The sequence below is a fragment of the Dama dama genome, chromosome 33 (assembly GCF_033118175.1).
Source record: "Dama dama isolate Ldn47 chromosome 33, ASM3311817v1, whole genome shotgun sequence".
Taxonomy (NCBI): Eukaryota; Metazoa; Chordata; class Mammalia; order Artiodactyla; family Cervidae; genus Dama; species Dama dama.
In genome coordinates this window covers 58,012,767-58,028,570 of record NC_083713.1, presented here as the reverse complement: position 1 = coordinate 58,028,570, position 15,804 = coordinate 58,012,767, and the positions used below count along the sequence as shown (strand labels likewise).

Genomic DNA, 15,804 nt, shown 5'->3' with positions numbered 1-15,804 from the left:
CTTGGGGATGGTTTTGGTCACTGCCTCTTGTATGTTATGAACCTCTCTGTCCATAGTTTTCAGGCACTGTGTCTATCTTATCCCTTGAATCTATTTGTCACCACCACTGTATAAAATTAATGGTCAAATTAATTGTCTGAACAATAATTTCATCAATCATAAGTTGGTTTTGCATAGGGAAATAATCCCCCCAAATCTGACATTCTATTGTCTATTTTAGAAATAGGATAAAGAAAACAAATTGGTGAATGTCAATCCTATATACAATTAGTTTGGCTGAGAATAACAGTAATAATAATAATTTCTCACATTTACAAAATGGCTATTTTTAGAGATTTTTATAAAAATACATAACTTTGGTACTGAAATTTCTAAAAAGTGAAATAGCACCATTTATATTTTACTTATTATCTAAATGTTGTAAAACATAAAATGCCTTTTAATATGTATTTTTCTTTATTGTTTCTTGAAATAGTAAAATAGACACTCAAGCTAAAATGGGTTGATTTTTGTAATCAATTACATGAATGTTGAATTTTTTTTTTCCATTTAGTGTTATTAGATAAAAAAACACACTCTTCTAATACGGGCACAGTGACAGTTCGATGCAATTATTCCTCTAGAAACTTCTCTGCTTTTGCTTAAAAAGAAAAAAAAAGGAAGCAAAGCAGTAAATAAATAAAACTTATTTACTTACTTGCAAATTAGTATGCAAATATAAAATCTTCAAGTATAAATTGTGAACAAATTGTGGTAAATAGCTAAGGGGTTTTGGTAGGAAAGAGAAACAGAAAAAGAAGGGAAATAAATTAAGCAGAAAGAAGTGAGGTTCCCTGTCAAGGAAAGTGTGAGTCACAGAAGGGATTAAAAAATGAGAGTGAAAAACAGAAGATAGACATAGAGAGGGAGATAAAAAGGGTGCCATGAAAGTAGAGCACGGGTAGATTCTGCAGTCACTTGTAGGAGAAGTAAACTCTCATTTTTCACACATTGCTTTCACATGGATGAGAGTATCCCTATCAATTACCTATAATAATAAATGTTACTATGATGTTTTACCTATATAGTAACTCATTTCCTACTTATCACTGCAATTTGAAATAAAAATTAGTATTCCCATGCACTGATCTTGACTACTTGAAGTCATCTGCTCAGAAAAGAACATCCACAGAAGCAACAAACAATATTTTCTGAATCCAGTAGCAATGTACCACGTTTGTCCTGGAGTCAAGTTCTTCTGGGGTGGCCTCTTTGTTATTCTAAGTAGCAGGAATGAAAGTTGTAATGAATAAGAGCTACAAGTAAGAGCCACAAGTTGAAATGAGATTCCCAGGTGGTAAAGAATCTACCTGCCAATGCAGAAGATGCAGGAGACACGAGTTTGATTCCTGAATGGGGAAGATCCCCAGGAGAAGGAAATGGCAACCCACTTTCATATTGCTGCCTGGGAAATCCCATGGACAATGAAGGCTGGTAGGCTACAGTATGTGGGGTCACAAGGAGTCGGACACGACTGAGTACCCACGCACACACACACACATAAAGCTGTACACAGTAAGTTGAAAAGAGACATAAATTGAGGAAATACAGAAAGTAAGGCTTTCATAATTGTATCTATGCATCATTATTTAATATGCTCAATGGTAATTAAAGGCAGAAAGAAAAGCAGTTCACAAACCTTGTTTGCTGGTGACAGAGACTACAGAATCAGAACCATCGTACAGAACGCTGCCGATAACAGAGAGTTCAAGATCAGCCCAGTATATCCGTTCACTGAAATGATCCACAGCCAGACCTGTAAAATCAACACACAGAGACAGATGCCAGCAATACATTTGAGATTATTTAAAATTATGTTTCTTCTTTTTAATGTATTGTTATAATTGAACATTTTTTTTTCAAACATCTTAGAAATTACCTAGTCTATGTCATGGTAGTGCAAAAATCAGAAAAAAATGAAATAACTTAATCTCTATATGTGTTAATAAATTACACAGAATTTATGTAATATAGTCTAGCAAAAAATATTTTTACTTCACATAGGAAAAGCCATCCTAAATACCCCTCCTTTCTACTCTTACTGGTTTCTTAATTACGGCTGTTTTCTAGAAAACTTTCTCATGACTTTTTTTTTTAACCTTTATAGTACACACAGAATTAATTCATCTTTTAAATCATTTATCCAAACATTATTTAAAATAATTCCAGGTAATTAGCTATATTTTGAATCTTTTCATGAAGGTGCATTTTGCAGAAAATAAAAAGTTCATGAGCTTAATCATAAGATATTTTCACCAACCTGAGTTGGCCTATAGTGTTATGAGACACCTGTGTGCATGCTGAAGTTTAAATTGACTAAAGATTGATGTTTACAGTAGGGGATAATGAATAGTAAATTCCTTAATTAAGTTTCTCATTGTACTTACATTTTTCACTCTAATTTTTTACTCTAATCATTAATTTGCTCTGAGACTGCCACCTTTCTCTTCATTATCAGTATCTGTTAATGAATACCACTGGACTAAAATGACATGCAGTAAAAAATAATGTTTTTCTATTTAGTCAGTTTTTTATTTCATAATTGGATCTAGTCAGTGTCTTCTTGCACAAATATATCATCAACACATAGAATACCTTAGGTAAACTTCTTTCAGTTTAGAAAAGTAAGACCCATAACATATGAATTCTATGATAAATCTTTGCTGCTGTAGATATTCAATTTTTAAAACATAGCTAGTCTTTAGACATGACATATGACACACTTTGAAACTACAATGCAATCAAAATACCTTTGGTATCTGAATGCTAAAAAGCTTTCTGAATGAGATCATTCAATAAAGAAAAAAAATTGAGGAAATTTAATGTCATCTTAAAGGCAAGGCAACTGAATGAAAAGTATTTTTGAGTTTATACTTATTGTACTTCCTTGCAGATAGATCAAAACTTAACAATCAAAATGAAAACATATCATGGTGAAAATCACTTGGGAATAATTTTTCAGTAAAGTATGTGTCTATCCCAAATGTAATTAAATGAAATAAAAATACTTCTTAGGTATAATATAAAGATGCTCTATGTCCAATCAGCCTCTGAGAAATGACTTACCAATTAAAACAAGTGGCCTGTGTTTTACTAGCTTCTGCTCAATGATTAATTTGCTATTTGGAGTTATGGTGGATATTAGACCTTAGCTTTTTCATGTGTAATTATGAGTAATGTGAAACATAAAATGATCCAGCTTCTTGCTGCCACTATTCTACTTCAAAATCATTGTCTACGAAAGATTTAAAATGCTTTTCTTTTTTTTCCACCAGTGTAATACAATAAAGTGGTAGATTTAAGAAAAAACAGTTGTTCTCAACCAAATTGATCTTTACATTTAAATATTAAATTTGTTAATCATAGAAATGAAGAAAACAATAGGTATTAATCTAATTTAATTACAAATATTGTTTTGTCAGATGCAACAGCAGTAAACATTTTTCAAATGTGTCACACATTGCAGTATTAGTCTAGGCTTAAGACACATACAGCTATAGTCCCATACTGTACTAGCTTGGATGGAATGACATCTAGATAAAAATTTTACCACAAGCTTTTAGATGAGTGGGATTTATATTCCCCTAAATCCACAAATCAATGACTTTGATTTTTTCCTTAAGCCATTTAATAAAAGAGATAGTCTTTTAAATTAAAAAGTTAAAGAAGGAATCAACTAACTTTTTGTTACAGAGATGAGTCAAGTTTATATGAAAGAACAAATTCATTTCTGTATCTTTAAAATATCACATCTTTTTTGTCTTTAATAAAGAAGCAATAATAAAGTGGAGAAAAAATCAACTCCCAGGAAAGTCATTCTTATGTGAACTGGGAATGGTGAATATCTGGAACCAAGTCAGTGAAAGTACAGAAAATTTAAAATAAAATGTCTATTTGTTCTAATTGAGCACAATAGAAAGACAATTTGGAAGTCTTATGAAAGAAAAAGTCCTGATAAGTTTTAGGAGCACATGATAATGGCCCTAATCTGTTTTTTAAACATCTCCCATGATATCAAGACTAAGTTTACATTTTAGGGATTTTTGAATCTACCTTTTAACTTTAAATTTTTCCAAGATCCTTCTACTAGTTTCCCTATTTCCACTGTGGTCTAAAAAGAAGACAGAAAATGGCAAAAGCAAAATCTTATGAGAACTGGCCATAGTACCAATGTGATATTTAAGAGAGAAGACCTGGAGAAGAGAAATAAATTATGTTTTCAGAAAGGGAAAAAGAGATTATGTAGATTTCATGTTATAGGAAAGCTGAGATTTGTAAGGTAGTAATAACAAACAAGTGTGCAATACCCTATTCTTGATTTAAGAGGTGATAAAAGGGGTCCAAAAAAAGCTAAAGATACTTACCACTAGGTCAAATTTATTTAAAAAAATTTTTTTAAGTAATTTCTCAGGGAGGTTACCTATAAAAGGTTTTGGATATTAGACTATGTTAAAGTTATTTTTACACATATATGTGCTTGTGTATGAGTTTGTGTGCTCAGCTGCTCAGTCCTGTCAGACTTTTTGTGACACCTGGATTATAGCTCACCAGGCTCCTTTGTCCATGGGATTTCCCAGGCAAGAATATTGGAGTGTGCTGCCATTTCCTTCTCCATGGGATCTTCCCAACCCAGGGATTGAACCTGCATCTCCTGCTTGGTAGGCAGATTCTTTACCACTGAGCCACTGGGTTTCCCCAGTGTGTGCGTGCGCGCGCGCGCGCGCGCACACACACACACACACACACACACACACACACAGTTATTTACGAGTGTTAGCAAAGTAATGCATCGAGGAATTGAAAAATAGTCCTTAAGTTTTTATCTATCTCATTTAATTAGAGATCTTTCATGGGCCAAGGACAAAGAATTTGCCGAGTGAATCAAATAATTATGACTGTACCAGGCCAGTATGTACTTCTTTATTTTTCTGTTTAGTCAGAAACTGCCACAATCTGAGAGGATCTAAAAGTAACATAAATAAGCTTTTGGATATCAAATAATATGGTATTTAAGCCAAACTCATGTAATTCTACATGCCCTTCTATTGGAGGGAAAAATAAAGAGCATTCATTTTTAAAAGAAAGTAATTAATACATATTTGTAAGGCACCTCCCTTGCACCATACACTGTCAGGCCCTAGTATGTAACAAAGATTGAAATAGATCATGTTCCTACTCTCATGGTACATCCTACTCACCCACCACACAATTGACTGAATCAGAATATAGATTGTGCTTCTTGCATTTAATATTGGGCCTAAAACATCTGTTAAAAGAGAACTTAATACCATAACATAGGTTAGAGTATTAAAAATGGTATGCATTCATATCTTCAGTCATTCAACACATAATTAGTCTTGAGGAGAGTGGTGTAAGATGGCAGAGGAGAAGGACATGCACTTATTTTCTCCTGCAAGAACTCCAAAACTACAACTCACTGCTGAAAAACCATTGATTGGAGAATGTTGGATCCCACCAAAAAAGATACCCCATGTCCAAGGGCAAAGGAGAAACTCCAACAAGATGGTAGGAAGGGAGAAATCACAATTAGAATCAAACCCCTTACCCACCAGACATACTCAGAGGGCTCAAACCTTGTGCGCACCAGGACCCCGAGAACCCACAGAGACTGAGCCAGAACTGTGTTTGAATGTCTCCTGCAAAGGTACAGTTCAGCGGTGAGCTGCTGCAGGGGTAGGGGCTCTGGGTGCAGCAGACCTGGGTATGGCATCAGCCCTCTTGGAGGGGGTTGCCATTAACCCTACCATAGAGCCACTAGAACTTACACAGGACTGGGGAAACAGGCTCTTGGAGGGCACAAACAGAACTTTGTGTGCACCAGAACCCAGGAGAAAGGAGCAATGACCCCACAAGAGGCTGACCCAGGCTTGCCCATGAGTGTCCAGGAGTCTCTGGCAGAGGTGTGGGTCGACAGTGCTCTGCTGAGGGGTCAGGGGCACTGACTGCAGCAGTACATGCATGGGGCCTTTTAAAGGAGGTCACCACTGTCTTCATTACGTCCACCATAGTTTGGCCTCAGGTCAAATAACAGGGATGGAACACATCAATAGAAAATTGGATTAAAGTTTTACTGAGCATGGCCCTGCCCAGTTTCCCCCAGTCATTTTCTCTCATCAGGAAGCCTCCATAAGCCTCTTATTCTTATCCATCAGAGGGCAGAGGGAATGAAAACCACAATCACAGAAAACTAACCAAACTGATCACATGGACCACAGCCCTGTCTAGCTCAGTGAAACTATGAGCCATGCCATGTAGGGCCACCCAAGATGGATGGGTCTTGGTGACCCATCCCACTGGAGAAGAGTGGTGAAATAGCTCCAGAAAGAATGAAGAGACAGAGCCAAAGCAAAAACAACACCCAATTGTGGGCGTGATGGGTGATGGAAGTAAAGCCTGATGCTGTAAAGAGCAATATTGCATAGGAACTGGAATGTTAGGTCCGTGAATAAAGGCAAATTGGAAGTAATCAAACAGGAGATGACAAGAGTGAACATCAACAACATTTTAGGAATCAGTGAACTAAAATGGACAGGAATTGGTGAATTTAACTCAGATGACCATTATATCTGCTACTGTGGGCAACAATACCTTAGAAGAAATGGAGTAGCCATCATAGCCAACAAGAGTCAAAAATGCAGTACTTGGATGTGATCCCAAAAATGACAGAATGATCTCTGTTTATTTCCAAGGCAAACCATTCAATATCACAGTAATCCAAGTCTATGCCCTGACTAGTAATGCTGAAGAAGCTGAAGTTGAAAGGTTCTATGAAGGCCTACTAGACTTTCTAGAAATAACACCCAAAAAAGATGTCCTCGTCTTTATAGGGGACTGGAATGCAAAAGTAGGAAGTCAAGAGCTACCTGGAGTAACATGGAAATTTGTCCTTGGGGTACAAAACAAAGCAGGTCAAAGGCTAACAGAGTTTTGCCAAGAGAATGCACTGGTCATAACAAACACCCTCTTACAACAACACAAGAAAGACTCTACACATGGACATCACCAGATGGTCAAAATGGAATCAGATTGATTATATTCTTTCCAGCCAAAGATGGAGAAGCTCTATGTAGTCAGCAAAAACAAGACTGGGAGCTGACTGTGGCTCAGATCATGAACTCCTTATTGCCAAATTTAGTCTTAAATTGAAGAAAGTAGGGAAAAACCACTAGACCATTCAGGTATGACCTAACAAATCCCTTACAATTGTGCAGTGGAAGTGAGAAATAGATTCAAGGGGTTAGATCTGATATACAGAGTGTCTGAAGAACTTCAGACAGGGCTTCCTGACACTGTACAGGAGGCAGTGATCGAGTTCATCCCCAAGAAAAAGAAATGCAAAAAGGCAAAATGGTTGTCTGAGGAGGCCTTACAAATAGATGAGAAAAGAAGAGAAGTGAAAGGCAAAGGAGAAAAGGAATGATATACCCATTTGAATGCAGAGTTTCAAAGAATAGCAAGGAGAGATAAGAAAGCCTTCCTCAATGATCAATGCAAAGAAATAGAGGAAAATATTAGAATGGGAAAGACTAGAGATCTCTTCAAGAAAATTAGAGATACCAAGGGAACATGTCATGAGAAGATGGACACAATAAAGGACAGAAATTGTATGGACCTAGCAGAAGCAGAAAATATTGAGAACTGGTGGCAAGAATACAAAGAACTAAACAAAAAAGATCTTCATGACTTACCTCTGGATAACCATGATGGTGTGATTACTCACCTAGAGTCAGACATCCTGGAATGTGAAGTCAAGTGGTCTTAGAAAGCATCACTACAAACACAGATAGTGGAGGTGATAGAATTCCAATTGAGCTATTTCAAATCTTAAAAGGTGATGCTGTGAACGTGCTGCATTCAATATGCCAACAAATTTGGAAAACTCAGCAGTGGCCATAGGACTAGAAAAGGTCAGTTTTCATTCTATCATTACCCAAAGAAAGGTAATGCCAAAGAATGTTCAAACTACCACTCAACTGCACTCATCTCACACACTAGCAAGTTAATGCTCAAAATTCTCCAAGCCAGGCTTCAACAGTACGTGAACTGTGAGCTTCCAGATGTTCAAGCTGGATTTAGAAAAGGCAGAGGAACCAGAGATCAAATTGCCAACATCTGTTGGATCATCAGAAAAGCAAGAGAGTTCCAGAAAAACATCTACTTCTGATTTATTGACTACGCCAAAGACTTTGACTGTGTGGCTCACAACAAACTGTGGAAAATTCTTCAAGAGATGGGAATACTCGACCATCTGACCTGCTTCCTGAGATCTGCACATAGGTCAAGAAGCAACAGTTAAAACTGGACATGGAGCAATAGACTGGTTCCAAATCAGGAACAGAGTACGTCAAGGTTGTATATTGTCACCCTGCTTATTTAACTTATATATAGAGTACATCATGTGGAAGGCTGGGCCGGATGAAGCACAAGCTGGAATCAAGATTGCTTGGAGAAATATCAATAACCTCCGATATGCAGATGACACCACCCTTACGGCAGAAAATGAAGAACAATGGAGTCTCTTGATGAAAGTGAGAAGAGAGTGAAAAAGTTGGCTTAAAACTCAACATTCAGAAAACTAAGATCATGGCATCCAGTCCCATCAGTTCACGACAAATAGATGGGGAAACAATGGAAACAATGAGAGATTTTATTTTTTGAGGCTCCAAAATCACTGCAGACGGTGACTGCAGCCTTGAAATTAAAAGATACTTGCTCCTTGGAAGAAAAGCTATGACCAACCTAGACAGCATGTTAAAAAGCAGAGATATTACTTTGCCAACAAAGGTCTGTCTAGTCAAAGCTATGGTTTTTCCAGTAGTCTTATATATGTGTGAAAATTGGACTATAAAGAGAGCTGAGTGCTAAAGAATTGATGCTTCTTAACTGTGGTGTTGGAGAAGACTCTTGAGAGTCCCTTGGACTACAAGGAGATCCAACCATTCCATCCTAAAGGAAATCAGTCCTGAATATTCATTGGAAGGACTGATGCTGAAGCTGAAACTCCAATACATTGGCCACCTGATTCAAAGAACTGACTCATTAGAAAAGACCCTGATGCTGGGAAAGATTGAAGGCGGGAGGAAAAGGGGATGACAGAGGATCAGATTGTTGGATGGCATCACCAATTTGATGGATATGAGTTTGAGTAAGCTCTGGAAGTTGGTGATGGACAGGGATGTCTGACATGCTGTGATCCATGGGGTCACAAAGATTAGGACAGGACTCAGTGAACATATACTAATTATAGGGAATGTTCCACAGGGGATATATCAAGAGTATTCATAATGGTGTTGGTTTAAGCTATTTATGATCTTCTTGGGCATATAGATTATACATTAAAGCATTAAAGAATCAATGACTATATATCCTTAAAGCAATAGGTGATTGAGAACCAAGTATGGAGGTAAGCAGTGCTTCCGATGCCCAGAGAATTGAGGTATCCTTTTGATTTTGGAAAGTACACAATGGTAGTGCTGGTGGTGAACAAACACAGGGCTACCTGGGTGGTGGGCTAACTATACAATCAGATAGTACAGTTCTAACCTTTAAATGCACAGGAGTTACATAAAGGGATAAAGTTTATATCTACTCCTGTTGCAGTTCATGATACTAGTATCACTTACACTCTATTGAGGTACAGAGCATAACCAAATGCACTGTATCCTAGTGCACAGAGTCTTCATGTTTGTGTAAAGGAAAAATAGCGTTTTCTATAAACCTTAGATGTAAATAACAATATATTACACTTGGAGAGAAAAAGAGTTATTATTATAGTTACTGATTTCAGTTTCATAACTTTGGAGTCAGGGCAAATATTTAGAAACATACACCAAGAAAAGAGACAATATAGGTATAAAAAATCTAAGATGTTTCTAAGAAACCATAAGCAATTAATGTACTTGTATGGAAGGATATCTTATAAAATATATTTGCATAAGTGCACATTTTCTCTAGCATATTAATATAATGTATATATATATGTGTGTGTGTGTATATATATACTACAGATACCAAATGATTACCAACTTTCTGTTGTTACTTTCTAGTATAATGCTATTTATGAAATCTAAATTATCTATTATTTCCTAAAAATCTTCTGATATTATTTTTTATTTATTTGTATATCAGTAACATTTGGCTTGTGATACTGAAGACTTATTAATCACTATAAATTTAAGAGAGATGGAAAGATAATAGTGAGAGACATTTCTCCTTGATGGAATAAAATCCTCCCTAATAATACAAGACTAGCATTTCCAATATTAAGAAATTCAATAAGCAGGTGGGCAATAGATAAAGCAGTAGATTTTACATGTAGCTTATGGATTTTTAAAAATACTTTAGAATTTGAACATATAAAATGAGAATACTAGTCAACAAAATATACTAAATGATATTTATAAACATGCATAAAAATATTTTTAAAAATTGATATTAGGGAGTTATGGGCTTTGCTGGTGGCTCAGACAGTAAAGAATCCACCTGCAATGTGGGAGACCTGGGTTTGATCCCTGGGTTGGACGATCTCCTGGAGGAGGGAGTTATGGTGGATATTATATAAGATACACATGTAAGGTTTTAGTATTAACACATGGCTTATTATTCCTATAGTTATTCTCAGCCTCTTAGATATTCAAGAAACTATACCAATTAATTTACATTGGCTTTAATATCTGATTTAAATGAATTATCTCAATTCTCTGTAAGGTAAATATTATCATATGCAATTTACAAGTGAGAACTTCGATGCTCAAAAGTTTATACAGGTTGCTCAATTTTAACACAAACCTATATAAATTCAAGGCTAAGACTCTTTCTACTACTCTGTATTTATTCTGTGTAAGGCACTATGCTATGTCCAGTTGGGTATATCCTCTTCCTTTTGAAACTTTTCTGTCAGCTACTGTGATACTGAATTCTGTTGCTTTGCTCCTATTGCTCAAACACCTCTGTTGTCTGCACTTTTGACCTTGACTCTTCTCAACATAACCATCTCACACATTTCTGCCTTTTCTGACCTCGGAAGCTTGTTTGTTTCACCCTCCCTCATCCATCTTAACAACTCCAGCAAGTTTCAATGATCAACTTTCTGTTGCTAATTCCCCAAACTAAGTTTCTAGTTCTGCTTTGAGTTTCAGAACTAAAACTTCCAATAATCCGTGAGATAGCTTCATCTGAGGGCTTCCCAGGTGGCGCTAGTTGTAAAAAATCTGCCTGCCAATGCAGGAGATGCAAGAGACATGGGTTTGATTCCTGGGTCAGGAAGATCCCCTGGAATAAGAAATGGCACCCCACCCCAGTATTTTTGCCAGAAAAATCCCATGGACAGAGGAGCATGGTGTGCTACACTCCATGTGTCTGCAAAGAGTAGAGCGACTGAGCGCGCGCGCGCACACACACACACACACACACACACACACACACACACCTCCATCTCATTGATTTAGGTTGGCCACGTCTACAACGGCAACACATGATAAGCAGGGAATAGCATTCCCTTCATAAACAGACTTCCCAAGAACCCCTGTCTCAGGCTCCCTCCTGAGGATCTCAGACGCAATCCTGTACATTGCTTCCTATGTCATACTTTAAAATGAAAATAATGTCATGAATACTATGACTATGAAAGTGAAAGTAAGTGAAAGTCACTCAGTCATGTTCGACCCCATGGACTATACAGTCTCCAGGCCAGAATACTGGAGTGGGTAGCCGTTCCCTTCTCCGGGAGATCTTCCCAACCCAGGGATCAAACCCAGGTCTCCCACATTGCAGGCAGATTCTTTACCAGCTGAGCCACAAGGGAAGCCCAAGAATACTGGAGTAGGTAGCTTATCCCTTCTCCAGCAAATCTTCCTGACCCAGGAATCAAACTGGGGTCTCTTGCATTGCAGGTGGATTCTTTACCAACTGAGCTATCAGGGAAGCCCTTACTATGACTATGTAAGACGTTAAATAAGACAAATTTTTTTTTAGATCAATTGTCTGACTTTTCTATAAGTCTAAAATTCATCAAAAATAAAAAAAGTTAAGGGGAAAAAGTAAAAAAGTTCTTTAAAATTAAAATTGTGTTTGAACAGATTATGCCACTTTCCTCAATACCCTCAAATGCCAGAACAGAATCTAATCCTTATCAGTGTTTCAGGTCCTAGATGATCTGCCTCTGGTAACCTTGTGATTCTCACATATCCTATTCTCCATATGCTCATGTGGAGCACATGCTCATGAGAATATGAGCATGTGAGAATATGAGCATATGATAATAAGCTCATATGCTCAATCTCCAGTTGCTCATATGCTTCAAGGCATACAATCGTCCCACAGTATCCACAGGGAATTGGTTATAGGATCCTCTGTGGGTACCAGAACCCACTGATGTGCAAGTCTTTTACATAAAATGGCATATTACACTCAGCCCACGGAATCAGCGGTTTCAGCAAATTCAGCCTACCATGGATATAGAGGGCCCATTGTCCTAACATCACTGCTGTTTTTCTCATGTGCTAGATTCATTCCTAACTCATGACTTGCATTCTTTCTGCTTGGAAAGCTCTTTCCTCACATATTCACATAGCTTGCTATCTCTCTTTATTCAGTTATCTTCTCAAATATCACCTTTCTGGGGATGACTTCTCTGATAATCATAACTAAAATACTACTCTCTCATAACTAGGCATCCCTCATGTTTTTTTTTTTTTTCTTTATGGTTTTTATATACATCTGACATGATCTATCCTACATGTTCTATCCTATACAGGAAGGTCAGTCTCATGAGAATCGGAATTCTCTTAACAAGGGCAGGAACTATTTCTTCAGCATTTGGAACAATTTCTGGTACCAGGTGAGTCTTTAATTAGTGTTTGTTAAATCATTGACAAGAGACACATCTATGTAAATGAACTCAATCCCAAGCGTGCCTCCCTTCTGTAAGGGTAAAAACAATCTATTTGGAGGAAAAGGCAGAAGGTACATTAAAAGTATATACATACATATATATATACCAACCAAATATAAAGTTGCTACTGTGAAAGAGACTTCAAAGCCTCACTGTTAAATAACATGTGTTATAGAAAATGTATGCTGTCCTTCTGATGCAGATGTAGTGGGTGGCAGTGGGGAGAGAGCAAAAAGCTCTGAGGTTTCTCCATTGTGAAAATGTTTTATTGAGGAAGGACTAAATTTAGACCTTGCAAGACTGATAAAATTCAGGGACTTCCCTGGTGGTCTGGTGGTTAAAACTTGGTGCTTCAAATGCAGGGGCTGTGGGTTTGATCCCTGGTTGGGGAAGTAAGGGGCTTCGCAGGTGGCTCAGTGGTAAAGAATCATCAGCCTGCCAATGCAGGAGACGCAAGAGACGCAGGGTGATCCCTGATTGGGGAAGATCCCGTGGAGAAGGAAATGGCAACCCACTCCAGTATTCCTGCCAGGAGAATTCCATGGGCAGAGATGTCTGGTGTGCTACAGTCCATGGGGCCACAAAGAGTCTCATGCAATTTAGTGAATGGGTACAGCACAGCGGGAAACCAAGCTTCCATATGCCACGAGGCCAAAAATATTAGGAAAAAAGAGCAAAAATGATTGATAAGATTCAGCTAAGTACAGAGAAGTTGGATGGCTACTGTAGAAGAGGGATCTGAGAGGAAAATGGTGTGGGAGAAAGAACTGGAATGCAGAAAAGAAACTGAGTTCTGAAGCAGTCTGGGAAGTACAGAGTGTGGACTGGACTGATGGTTTAGATGACGTGCTGGAAAGGAGATTAAAGCTAGATTGAAAGAAGCTGTGAATGTCTTTCATACCTCTTTTTCACAAAAATTATTTGCATGTTACCACCTCTCTGTCCATTTAGTCTCTTATCCTCTAGCAGTTTACCATCTCTCCCAATATCATTAACATATAGCTGTAAAAACATCCTAATACAGTGCTATAAACTGTCAACATTTCATGCAGGTGAAATCCTAGTAGCCTTATAACTTAGGTAATTTTCAAATAACATCCCCATAATATCACCAACAGTATGATAAGAACCTGAGGTTCAAGTTGGGAAGCTATGACAGGAAATGTTAATGAATTTTATAAAGTCATGCTATAAATTATTTTGTCTGCTTTCAAAAATGACTACGTTGCCAAACAGAACCAGAAAACACGACAACACCATCATATTTAGCATATTATTTCACATGTTATTCTATGTTATTGGAGGGTAATTGCTTTACAATGTTTTGTTACTTTCTGCTGTACAGCGTGAATCAGCTATATATATACACACATCCCCTCCTTCTCGATCACCCCTTCCACCTCTCCCGTCCCACCCCTCTCGGTCATCAGAGCACCGAGCTGAGCTCCCTGTGGTATATAGCAGCTTCCCACTAGTTATCTATTTTCCACACGGTAATGTATAAATGTCAGTGTTACTTTCTCACATTGTCTCACCCTGCTATTTCATATTTTAGACAGTGTGGAAAACATATCATACCTGTAGGTCTCTGTAAATTCTTTTGTACTAAAATCCTTCTCAGAGTACCATCCATGGCCGCCTCTTCTATGTGGGAGTGGTCCCCAACGACGGTCCAGTACATCATCCTGAAGAGATAGGTCAAAGCTGATTAGCCTGGTGACGATGCCGGCACAGCCCCAAACAAGGGCTGAAAAGATCTTGTGCATGCGAATGACCTTAGAGTCCCTGATGAAGGGACGGACTCTAAATGTATAGAAAGACCTCCAAGAGAGGGCCGTAGGAATCAAGGTTTTAAATAGTCATACACTAGTGTTAGTCTCTCAGTTGTGTCTGATTCTTTGCAACCCCATGGACTGTAGCCCACCAGGCTCCTCTGTCCATGGGATTCTCCAGGCAAGAATACTGGAGTGGGTTGCCATTTCCTTCCCCAGGGGATCTTCCTAACTCAGGGATTGAACCTGGGTCTCCTGCATTGCAGGCAGATTCTTTACCATCTGAGCCTCCTGGGAAGCCCTTAAATAGTCATGGTTGTGGTGGTGGTTTAGTGGCTAATTTGTGCCTGACTCTTGCGACCCCATGGACTGTAGCCTGCCAGGTTCTTCTGTCCATGGGATTCTCCAGGCAAGAATACTGGAGTGGGTTGCCATTTCCTTCTCCAGGGGATCTTCCTGATCCAGGAATTGAACCCACGTCTCCTGCATTGCCGGCAGATTCTTTGCCAACTGAGCTACGAGGGAAGCCCATATCGCCTACTAAAATTTGAGAGTTATTGTTTAGCAGGATAAACTGTAGTTCACTTGATTCCCAAAGCTCAATTTTGAAAATTTCTTTAGAAGAAGAATATCTCTAACACTTGAAACCATCTTCTTATTGTGACAGAATTCATTTTACTATGGTTGATACATCAATATGCTTTCTTTTATGATAAAGAAACTATTTTCTCAAACAGAAATAATTTTCTCACTTAGAAGATACCACATTGCATAATTCCATTAAGTAAACAATTGTTTCCTTTTACTCAGGATCTAATGATCCACTTTATGGATGATTAGGAGCTTTATTTAACATTTCCCTATTTCTTTTTTGGTCAGTGCTTACAAATGAAAAATAATAAAAAAGAAATACAAATCAAGTAAAATAAAGGACATATTTATATTAAATTTTTAAGTTTGTTTATACATATGCTTTCATTTTTTATTACCAGAAATAGCCCAAATCACTAATACTCTATACTTAAAATGATTAAACATTATATGTAACATCTCAAAAATTCAGTTTTAGATTAATAATAG

At 37.6% G+C, this 15,804-nt stretch overlaps 1 protein-coding gene across 1 annotated transcript in view; it reads right to left on the bottom strand.

Moving 5' to 3' along the window:
- The window catches only part of LRP1B (LDL receptor related protein 1B), a 1,867,078-nt gene that overhangs the window by 107,502 nt on the left and 1,743,772 nt on the right, over nt 1-15,804 (bottom strand). Inside the window, exons 79-80 of the mRNA XM_061135390.1 lie at nt 14,531-14,637; nt 1,679-1,795 (exon numbers count right to left, since the gene is read on the bottom strand). Coding sequence (XP_060991373.1) covers nt 1,679-1,795; nt 14,531-14,637 — 224 coding nt within the window. The remainder of the gene's footprint in view (nt 1-1,678; nt 1,796-14,530; nt 14,638-15,804) is intronic.